The 12,063-nt window shown below is 39.9% G+C and overlaps 1 protein-coding gene across 1 annotated transcript in view; it reads right to left on the reverse strand.

Moving 5' to 3' along the window:
- CrzR (corazonin receptor) overlaps nucleotides 1–11,655 on the reverse strand; it is a 42,423-nt gene extending 30,768 nt beyond the window's left edge. The window contains exon 1 of the mRNA XM_069301402.1: nucleotides 10,516–11,655. Within this exon, the coding sequence (XP_069157503.1) occupies nucleotides 10,516–11,214 (699 nt within the window). The 5' untranslated portion in view covers nucleotides 11,215–11,655. The remainder of the gene's footprint in view (nucleotides 1–10,515) is intronic.
- Nucleotides 11,656–12,063: the final 408 nt, after the last annotated feature.

Raw genomic sequence — 12,063 nt, forward strand, 5'->3', positions numbered from 1 at the left:
CTTAATAGGCTGCTTTGTGGGCAGATGTAGTGAGTTGTCTCACTACATCGTGGGTGCGCTCTTTGACTACATCATGGGTCGGTTTGACTTGATCTATCCTGGGTGGGTTATTACACACAACACCACAGGCAAGTTAGGATGCCCACTGTGCCGTGGGAGCGCTATGAACAGCCCACCGTGGGCAAGATACAACCAGCTCCACGCCGTGGGCCAACATGCACAACGTGGGTGAATAATATCTCTACTCTATCGCGGGGGTACAGCTCGTGGCATTATCCGCCTCCCGTGAGGGCGATAATATCCACACCTTATGGTATACATTCAGGTCGAGACTGATTGTGGTAGTTTGGGGGTACTGTATCGTAGCTACGCTGGTATTCTACAGTGCCGTGCTAAAGGCGTGGTATTAAGAAGAATACCACAGCAGAAGCTCTTTACGCAGTATTTTGCATTCTAGTGCCTCATCACCGCCGAAATTGCCAGCTCTCATTGCATGGGTTGCAAAATGCCTACGAGGGAACCCATTTTTATGATTACACCCATTCTTACGACAGAACTCATTCTTAGGAATGAGACCATTTTAACAAGCGAACTCGTTCTTACGAGCGGAAACACTTTAACAAAGTGAGCTAGGAAAGTATATCTCCCTGAATTGGGTGGATATTTGTGAACCATTCTGTATAACTGACGCGAAATAATATAAAAGTTTATGACTGGAAGGTTTGTTGTTAACGGGTCGTGTCCTGTTACATAGAGACGCGTCACTCACAGTCTAGGAAATGTTCAAGGAACATTTCAGCGTTTAAACACATACATAATCATGATAAATACTGACTTAGCTTATCAAATAATATAAATAACTGGATAAAATGATAAACTATTTAGCACAATGACGAAGAATGTGTTAATGAGCGAACATGGATGTGTAGAGTAGGATTCTGTACACATCTCACTTAATTTAAATTGGTTTGCATGGTCCAGCAATACTCTAGAGCAAGACAATGCTCTTGAGCCCGTTAAAGCTGTGTATATAAAGATCCCGACCACTCCTTCCATCTAAATGGTCTCGAAGTACAGGTGGCTTCCTTCTCTACTCAAAATCGGGGGATCCCGGATTCGATTCCTTGGAGGGTCTATAGGGGCTGCATGTTTCCTTTCACCTAGTGCTTCGGTTTACCTAGCAGTAAATAGGTACCCTGGAGTTAGGCAACTAATGTGGGGGTTACATCATGGGGAAAAGCAGTAGTTTGATCAAAGGAAAGGGGGGGAAGGGAACTCGATGCAAACCCAAGTATTTATATATACACACAGGCTTCCTGTCTCAAATAACGGGAACTAACCCGTGCAACTGATTTAAGTCATGCTGAAGAGGTTCTTCCTGACGTCACTCTGCTCTGTGTTGATACACTACATCTCTGACTTCTCTTTCTTCTGATCCTCGTTTTGTGTACACTTTGATGCTCTGTTTAGTATCAATGGAGAGATTCTGTCAGATCATAACGCCCTATTTCCTGTGTGTATGTCTGTATTTGTTTTGTGTGTGGAGGAAGGTGGATCTGAGGTAAGGTAATTTTTTTCAGGTGAATGCATTAAGCTATTTCGACTGTAGAAGGAAGGAGGCTTGAGTGTTTTCGTACTCACTTTGTAGTTATTATTTCCCTGAGGTAATCATGCCTCAGAACCGAATGTCGGCCCTTAGGCGCTGAATTTTCAGCTGTCGATATTGTAATTCAAAAGCTCCTGATACGCGAGATTTCTATCATATATGCATTTAAACCTACAAATAACATTGTTCTTTAAATATTTTTTATAACGCAATCATTTCCCCTCTTTCCTTTCTATTTCCCTACGTGGGAAGGGCAAGCAATATCTTCCTTTTATCTTACCTTGCACTTTTAATGTTACGACTTGTAGCGAATCATTACGATTTTCTTTAGTTATACGTTATGGGATTTATGAAGGGAATTCCACATTTAGTTTGCGTATTCTAGTACTGAATTTTTATGGATAACGCAGTGTCTCATAGGTAGTGTAGTGTCTCTTATCACAGGTAAATATAGTGTCTAAGCTTTTCCATACTCAGGTACCTGAAGGTAAGACAAATGTTCGCCAGAATTACATAGGACCCTGATGTTATTTAGCTAGGATGTGCCTGTATCAAAACACAATACAGTGAATAGTCAAAATGGTGAATAATTATGTCAGGGAATGTTTTATCACAAAATGTCCTACAGTGGCTAAAAACCTGAACCCAAGATCGAATTAGTTGCCTTCAGCTAACATGATGTTTCTAAACTTACATCATCTGGAAGAAAAAACCTAAAGGAATGGGACGTATCCATTAAGGTAACGAACTAATTACTTTAAGAGTGAGTGGATGTGTCAACTCTGTGCTCTCAGAAACATTTGTAGCTTCAAAGTAGGTGGACAACCTCAAAGTAGCATGCAGGATCAGGAACATTTTGTAGATTCTTAGTGACTTGAATACTACCGAGCCATTATTTTGCCACTCTAAAATGTTACAAATTAAATCAACAGTCTCAGAGATAACTTTGCTATATACAGCAATGGTACATAGATCATAGACTTCCAAACAGCCCCCAAGGCAATCTGGAGACACTTGAGCATCTTGTAGCGCGAATGTACCCTCATAAGCGAGAACGATAACAGTGTTTTAATAAAGACTTGCGATCAGAAGCCAATTATACTCTGCTGGGTGAGAAGGGACTCGCGGGGGTTGGCATAGTTATTGCACAGTTTTGTAATGTTTGACTCGCTGGTCCTCGTTCACTCAGCCAGTGTTGGGTGACCCTTATCCACCCCTACCAGTGATGGCTGCTCATCATCCAACCTACCAATGACGGTCACTCATCATCCATCCTACCAGTGACAGCTGCTTGCCATCCACCCTACCAGTAGTGCCAGCTTGTCATCCACCCTACCAGTGATGGCTGCTTGTCATCCACCTTACCAGTGATGGCTGTTTGTCATCCACACCCTACCAGTGACAGCTACTCATCATCCATCCTACCAGTGATGGCTGCTCATCATCCACCCCTAACTGTGATAGCTGCTGCTCTCCCACGCTTCACCCAAGCCACTATATCTCTACCAAAATCTTACAATAACATGAATCCTGCCCTTTGCGTCTGGTGGGAATATATATACATATATATACATATATATATATATATATATATATATATATATATATATATATATATATATATATATATATATATATATGTATATATATATATATATATATATATTTTTTTTTTTTTTTTTTTTTTTTTTTTTTTTTTTTTTTTTTTTTTTTTTTTTTTTTTTTTTTTTTTTTTTTTTTTTTTTTTAAATAGGAAGGGAGTACCACCTCTAGCTGGAAGAAGGGGGACCCCTAGCCTCGGAGGAAACCACGCATAACGCATTAGAGGGAATGTTTAGATCCCCTCCAATACAGTTTCTGTGTGCTTTTCTCCTACCACCCCCTTCCTTGAATATTTTTTGTGCTTTATTATGCATTTGATGGTTACAAGATATACATGGGTTGATACAAAAATAATAATGCAAAAATGTGCTTAAAGGTTATGGATCTCTTGAAGAACACAACAATGGGAAACATTGATGAATGTCACAGATGGGTTCGATCATTGTTGCAAGTCAAACACTTCTTCGAATTCCTCTGAAGTTGGACTAGTGCCCAAGACGCAACAGGCATTTCCCCTCTGAATCGCAACACTGAGGCGCTGGAACAAGAAACTTTTTGCTCTCTGGTCTTTTGTAGCGCTGATCAATTTGTCCCCCAATTCCCCCAATTGTCCCCAGCGCTATATATATATATATATATATATATATATATATATATATATATATATATATATATATATATATATATATATATATATATATATATATATATATATATTATATATATATATATATATATATATATATATATATATATATATATATATATATATATATATATATATATATATATATATATATATATATATATATATATATATACCCTTCGCCTTGCCGCCCCCATCCTCACCGAACATAGGTGCATCTGCGGAACTGCGATGGCAGACCAATATGGTCGTCATGGTCTGGTATGTCGTAAATCACAGGGTAAAATTGCAAGACATGAAGAAGTCAACGACATCATCAAGAGGAGCCTCGCCACAGCCCGCTGCCCGGCACAAAGAGAACCACACTTATCCAGACCTAACGACCCTCAGAAGCGCCCTGATGGGGTCACCTTGCTACCTTGGAAGGATGGTAAGCAAGTGGTATGGGACTACACGTGCGCTGCCACACTTGCCAGTACCTACCTCCACTACAGCACACGTGAAAGCGGTGGTGCTGCTTCTTTCAGGGAATCGCCGAAAATTATTAAATACAGAGGTCTAGCACACTGCTACAGCTTTGTTCCGATCGGCTCGGAGACCCTCGGTTCGTGGGGAAAATGTGCATTGAAGTTCCTGAAGGAATTGGGGGACAAATTGATCAGCGCTACAAAAGACCAGAGAGCAAAAAGATTCTTGTTCCAGCGCCTCAGTGTTGCGATTCAGAGGGGAAATGCCTGTTGCGTCTTGGGCACTAGTCCAACTTCAGAGGAATTCGAAGAAGTGTTTGACTTGCAACAATGATCGAACCCGTCTGTGACATTCATCAATGTTTCCCATTGTTGTGTTCTTCAAGAGATCCATAACCTTTAAGCACCTTTTTGCATTATTATTTTTGTATCAACCCATGTATATCTTGTAACCATCAAATGCATAATAAAGCACAAAAAATATTCAAGGAAGGGGGTGGTAGGAGAAAAGCACACAGAAACTGTATTGGAGGGGATCTAAACATTCCCTCTAATGCGTTATGCGTGGTTTCCTCCGAGGCTATGGGTCCCCCTTCTTCCAGCTAGAGGTGGTACTCCCTTCCTATTATATATATATATATATATATATATATATATATATATATATATATATATATATATATATATATATATATATATATATATATATATATATATATATGTATGTATGGTGTTCGTGGCTTGCGTACTATGTATCCTTAAAGTCATTTTAATTTACATTTTATCCCAGTGAAGAGAAATGCAAACTTAGGTTTTAATAAGTTTCTTTCCCGATATTCTATATAAATCAAATTAAGTTGAATTACCACGTGGTTTAATTTATTAATTATCTGAGAGTTTATTACTAGTTTTTACTGATTGAATTTCCTGTTATTTGAACTAGTTCAATAAAGCTTATAGCTGAAGTAAGAAACTTGACCTTCTCGGTGAATAACATTATAACTCTGTTCATGTTTTCGACTATTCTAGTGTACCGTGTAAAGGTGTATGCAAAGGTCAAATAGCGTATACCTTGCAAATAATGTCGTCCTGCACGTGGATGCCAGAGTTGCAACTGTACTGTTAATGTTGCTACATTGCAAAATACAAAACGCTGCTGTAGCGTGTGAACTAGTGAGGATGTAGTATAGTGCCGCATGCTGGTTTGTTGTAGCTCTTAGTGTAGTGTGTTGTAGTGTGGTGTTGTATGCTGAGGCGTTGTATTTTGTTGTAGGGCGTTGCAAGGTTGATTTTGAATGATGTGTGGATGTTGTATGGTGTTTAATGTTGTGGAGAGGTGCTTGTTGGGATATCGTATGATGTTGTATGTTGGGGTTTTGGGGATGTATATTATTGATGTGGTGTGTGGGAGGATTTGTATAATGTTATATATTTAACCTTGGGGTATTATATATTGATGCTGTACTGTAATAGTGTATATTGAGTCTGTATTGTGATCTTTAATGTAATGACTGTGATGGGTGTTGCTTTATTGATTTATTTATTAATAAATAAAGCTTGTTCTGTAGATAAACTCAATATTCTTGTTTTACACCATCCTTATTATCCAACCCTTACTACTGAAGCACCAAATTACAAAACAAATTTTACTTGTTTCTGAAAAAGGGGGGAAATTAACCCTCTTTAAGGCCAAATTTGCTGCACGCCTTCATCAGTCATTCTTTAAGTAAGATAAATGGAGAATATCTGGGACTTAGGTAATGAACGATCATTATTCATGCTCATTATTTTACCATTCATTATGAGCAGTCTTCATTATCCTTTATCCGTGGGTTAATTTTCTTTGGGGGGATTTTTAACCTTTATGTAAATGTGAAAATGTCGTGTCGTTTACTGGATGTGTTTTGTATTTACATGTATAGTGTATATAATAAAAAATGATGTAAGTTTTTTTTTACATGTTTAGTATACGTTGCATGTCATGGGGTACAGACTAGATTTGGTACTTAAATGTGAGAATATTAAATAGTACTCACATTTAACCTGCTGCTTGGGTAACAGCTTCTCCTCCAAATCAACTTACCCTGGCTTTGAGCCCTGGAGAGGCCACTCCAGACCGACAAACCAGAACGAAACTCCATAGTCTCCTGAGACTGATGGCTGCCTACTACACACACACCCTATGCACCCTATGTGGTCTGGTCAACACACACCCTACCTTCGGAAGGACACTGGGTTTAAAGGCGTGTGCTGGGGGAAGTACCCAGTGTACAGGTTCGAATCTCATCATGGCTTCTACTGATTTTCTCTTTGATACAACAAGTGTAATGTGATTTCACATCACACAGAGAGTAATCACACTAACGTGACTGAACTAATGAGAAAATTCCGTAGGAGCAGTGATGAGGGTTCGAGCCTTTGCAGAGGGATTTTCCAGACAAACGCTTCTAGCGCCTAGACCACGTATAGAACTCCAGGTTGCGATCCTTATGACCATGTCGTGGTCTAGTCGCTAGAGCGTGTGCGTAGGAAAACCCACCGTTTAGGTTCGAGCCCTCAGCACGGCTCCATACGGATTTTCTCATTGTCATTAATATTAGTAGTAGCGGTAGTAAGAGTAGTAGTAGATTTAGTAGTAATATTAATATTAATGGTAATAATCCCATTTCACATTTTACACAATATTCACATTTTCTTTAATAGTGGATCTAGTAGAAGAATTTGAAGCAGTAATATTAATTACATACAAAAAACTCCAAAGATAACACAAAACCAATTAACCTTTACTCTGAGAACTCCGGGGGGCCGAATTGATCAATTCTTTACTTAAGTGAAAGACAAAAAATTTTCATATCATCTAGTTAGAAACCAAAAATTATGAACTTGACCAAAACATTTCGAGAGCCTCAGATTTGTTCTGATTACTTATCAAAACTGGTAAGACTCAGAGTGTAATTTGCTGTGAATTAAAAAGCAAAGTTTGTATCTGGGCTCATTAATGATCCCTTAATTAGCTGTTTCATCTATGTGACATTAATAACATTAATATTACAGGCTGGAAATGTTGAGCTGATTAGGTGTATTGGGTAAAAGGTAAGGGAATTATCAGGAGAGAGCGCTAAGCCATTACCATTATTTAACACTTGTACCGGGTACTAGATTGCCGGGAAATGGTGTACCGGGTATTAGATTACCAGGAAATGGTGTACCGGGTATTAGATTACCAGGAAATGGTGTACCGGGTATTAAGTTATCAGGAAATGGTGTACCGGGTATTAGATTACCAGGAAATGGTGTACCGGGTAGGAGATTACCACTAAATGGTGTACCGGGTATTAAGTTATCAGGAAATGGTGTACCGGGTATTAGATTACCAGGAAATGGTGTACCGGGTATTAGATTACCAGGAAATGGTGTACCGGGTATTAAGTTATCAGGAAATGGTGTACCGGGTATTAGATTACCAGGAAATGGTGTACCGGGTAGGAGATTACCACTAAATGGTGTACCGGGTATTAAGTTATCAGGAAATGGTGTACCGGGTATTAGATTATACTGGAAATGGTGTACCGGGTATTAGGTTACCAGGAAATGGTTTACCGAGTAGAAGATTATCGGGATATAATGTACCGGGCAGGAGATTACCAGGATGTTGTATATTGGAAAGACCGTTACCGGAATATAGCGAACAGGGAAGGCAAATACCAGGATACAATGAAGATGATCTTAAATAACGTGAAATAATAGAAATAGCGAGTGGATTATTCTTCCTGCTGTTGGATAATAACAAGTGAATTATTTTCTTCTGATGTTGGATAATAACAAGTGGATTATTCTCTTTTGTTGTTGGATAATATCCAGTGGATTAACGTCTCCTGCTGTTGGATAATAAAATAATAACAAGTGGATTATTCTCTCCTTCTGTTGGATAATAACCAGTGGATTATTCTCTCCTGCTGTTGGATAATAGCCAGTGGATTACTCTCCTGCTGTTGGATAATAGCCAGTGGATTACTCTCCTGCTGTTGGATAATAGCCAGTAGATTACTCTCCTGCTGTTGGATAATAGCCGGTGGATTATTCTCTCCTGCTGTTGGATAATATCCAGTGGATTACTCTCCTGCTGTTGGATAATATCCAGTGGATTATTCTCTCCTGCAGTTGAGAAAATTATTATTAATATTCACTAGTAATATTATTACCGGGTATTGTTATTCGTTAGTAAATTTTTCGCTCACTACAACCACCGTCCATCGCATCAACCGCCATTGACAACATAATATAAATTATTGGATAAATTTCTTTTGATTCTGTCATGCTTTATAAATTCATCGCACCTCTAAAATAATTAGCGACCATTTACAATGATTAAAGCAACGTCATCCATTACAGGCCAAGTCATTATCAGTCAGTTTAATAAGGCAGTAATGTGTGTGTGTGTGTGTGTGTGTGTGTGTGTGTGTGTGTGTGTGTGTGTGTGTGTGTGTGTGTGTGTGTGTGTGTGTGTGTGTGTGTGTGTGTGTGTGTGTGTGTGTGTGTGTGCTCACCTATTTTAAATCACCTATTTGTGCCTGTTGGATCGAGCACTGACTCTTGGATCCCGCCTTTCGAGCCATCTGTTGTTTACAGCAAAGACTCCGGTCCTATTTCCATGTCATACCTAGTTTTAAAATTATGAATAGAGTTTGCTTCCACAACCTGTTCCTTAAGTGTATTCCATTTTTTCACTACTCTCACGCTAAAAGAAAACTTCTTAACATCTCTGTGACTCATCTGAGTTTCCAGCTTCCACCCATGTCCCCTCGTTCTGTTAGTATTACGTGTGAACATTTCATCTATTTCCACTTTATCAATTCCCCTGAGTATTTTATACTCAGGGGATAAATTTTATACTCATTGAGTATAAAATACTCATATCCCTCCTCTCCCTTCTTTTTTTTAACTCTGGTGTGTGTGTGTGTGTGTGTGTGTGTGTGTGTGTGTGTGTGAGGATATAATATATGTGTGTGTGTGTGTGTGTGTGTGTGTGTGTGTGTGTGTGTGTACGTTCGTTTATGCTTATGAATGAGTGGGTTTGTGAATACTCTCCAAATTATACTCCCCCTAATTATGCTGGCGGTGGTTGAGCTTCGGGTCTTTGATCCCGCCTCTCAACTGTCAATCAACTGGTTCACAGGTCTTTAGCCTATTGAGATATATCATATCTACATTTGAAACTGTGAATGGGGTCTGCCTCCACCACATCACTGCCTAGTGCATTCCATTTGTTAACTACACTGACATTGGGACAGTTCTTTGTAATGTCGCTGTGGTTCATTTGGGTACTTTGTTTCCACCTTTGTCCCCTTGTGCGATTACCACCCGTGTTAAGTAGCCTGTCTATGTATTTCCTAACAATTCCCCTGATAATTTTATATGTCGTGATCATGGCTTCCCAAACTCTTTGGTCTTCCAGCGACGTGAGTTTCAATTCACGCAGCCTTTCCTCATAACTCATACCTCGTAGTTCTAGAACTAGTCTAGAGGCATATGAACCTTCTGTAACTTCATCTTGTGCTTCATTAGGAATAGACGCCTCGCTGGAGCCGCATACTCCAGAATTGGTCTGACATATGTTTATGATTCTGTTGAGGGGAGAGGGAATTTATGGGCTGTCGATCTGAGGATATAATATATGATTCTACAAAATATCTTAACGTTATTTTTGGCGCAAAAAATTAGATTATATTGATCAAATCAATGAAGATATTAAGATGTATGGTTTAACGCAGAGGGCAGAGTCTGCCAGCACTTCAGCCAGTGACACACTTGACCGCAGTGACGACTGTCTGCTCATAATGTATTGACAACAAACCAGCACATTGTACTTGACATATATATGACTTATTTTTGCCAGTGTTTTATATTTATGAAGAGAAGACGTCAACCCGGAAGACCATACAAGGATCACTACATCCATAAATAACATATATACAAAAGACTGCTAAAGTGTTATTATTATTCATATTATTATTGATGTTTAGGAGAATACCTTACCCCCGTGCCCCACGTCGTGGTACAGGGGGTAAGGAGCGAGGCTGGCTGTACCTTGATCGCTGGTTCCAGTCACCTCATGACTTCAATTGATTTTCTCATTATTATTATCCTAAAAGATCTACCTGTGGCATTACACTTCTTACCAGTTGAGGACCTACCTGAGGTATGCTCAAGACAGCGCTCAAGACCCAGACGAAGATGATGCCGTAGCCAGAGTGCCGTTGAGTGCCGGATCGTCTCATCGGGTACCTCACCGCAGTGAACCGGTCCACTCCGATGAGAACCAAGATGAAGGTGGAGAGATACAAGCTGAACATTTGCAGGTACTTGATGAGCTTACAAAGAAAGTTTCCGGCCACCCACTGCACTGTGAAGGTCCAGATGGACTCGGCGGTGAGGCAGGTGAACGTGACAAACAGGTCCGCCACTGACAGGTGGTGAATGAGCGTGTAGACGGTGGAACGGGAACGTCTCTTTTCCCTGGCTATACTGACGATGGTGGCGGTGTTGCCCACCAGAGAGAGCGCGGCCATCACAGCCAGCACGATGCTGCGGACCTGAGACTCCGAAGTGAACTCCGGGGCGTGGTTCAAACACGTCAGGTTGGGCAGGGAGTAGTTGATCTCCAGCAGGAAGTCGCACTTCTCCCGCGGCAGTACTCCGCCCTCCCACGCTGACACGTTGAGGTTCAGAGTCGCCAGAATGGTCTCCGTCAGCGCCTCCGATGTGTCTTCTGTATCCCAGAGAGCGTCTGTAGTGCCTTCGGTGTTTACAAATCTTCCCGTCGAAGCTGCCGGCTCCAACAGGTTAGCTGTGACCTCGTCCATCATATCCAGAGAGTTGGGCATTTGAGCCATGTCAATCACAATATACTTCGTTCACTGCTAATTCTTGTGCCACACACGTATGTTGCGCTGACCTTTGACCCACATATGACCTGTCATCTGCTCACTTACACTAACGATATGTTTTACATGTGCAATGATTATAGTTGGGGTTCATATGTGCAGACTTCAGAGTCACATGCTGCAGTGTGCATAGTAAAAATCCATTTTGTTTTTTAGATGTTAGATCTTTGATTCTTTTTTTTAATAAACGTTATATATAAAATATTTTCAGAATGTAATGCTTATTGTTCAAGTCATTTTTACTACTATTTGTTGTTGTTGGTTACCACTCATAACAAAAATAAACACCCATAGTTTATAATGAATATTATTATGCAATGCTTTGCTATAATGTTCGTTATAATGTTCATAGAAAACGACACTTGCCCCTCAGGCAGTAAGAGGGGTAACTAAACATCTGGAACAAAACCTTTTATCAAAAAATATTAATCACAGAAATGCTACCTCCGCAAGTCTTAACACTGAATACGGCAATCAAAACATAATTAGCACAACTTTGACCATCAAATGCTAACTCTACCCTTGAACTTTATCCATTAAGCTCAAGCAAATTAATCTCGAGACATAAATGAACTTTGCAAAAACTGAAGCAAAAATATAAATGAAGAGAACGTATTTTCTTTAGGAATTTTGTGTTTGAGAGAGAAAGAGAGAGAGAGAGAGAGAGAGAGAGAGAGAGAGAGAGAGAGAGAGAGAGAGAGAGACAGAGGGAGAGAGAGACAGAGAGAGAGAGAGAGAGAGAGAGAGAGAGAGAGAGAGAGAGAGAGAGAGAGAGAGAGAGAGAGAGGGAGAGAGAGA

This window comes from Procambarus clarkii, chromosome 5 (assembly GCF_040958095.1).
Source record: "Procambarus clarkii isolate CNS0578487 chromosome 5, FALCON_Pclarkii_2.0, whole genome shotgun sequence".
Lineage (NCBI taxonomy): Eukaryota > Metazoa > Arthropoda > Malacostraca > Decapoda > Cambaridae > Procambarus > Procambarus clarkii.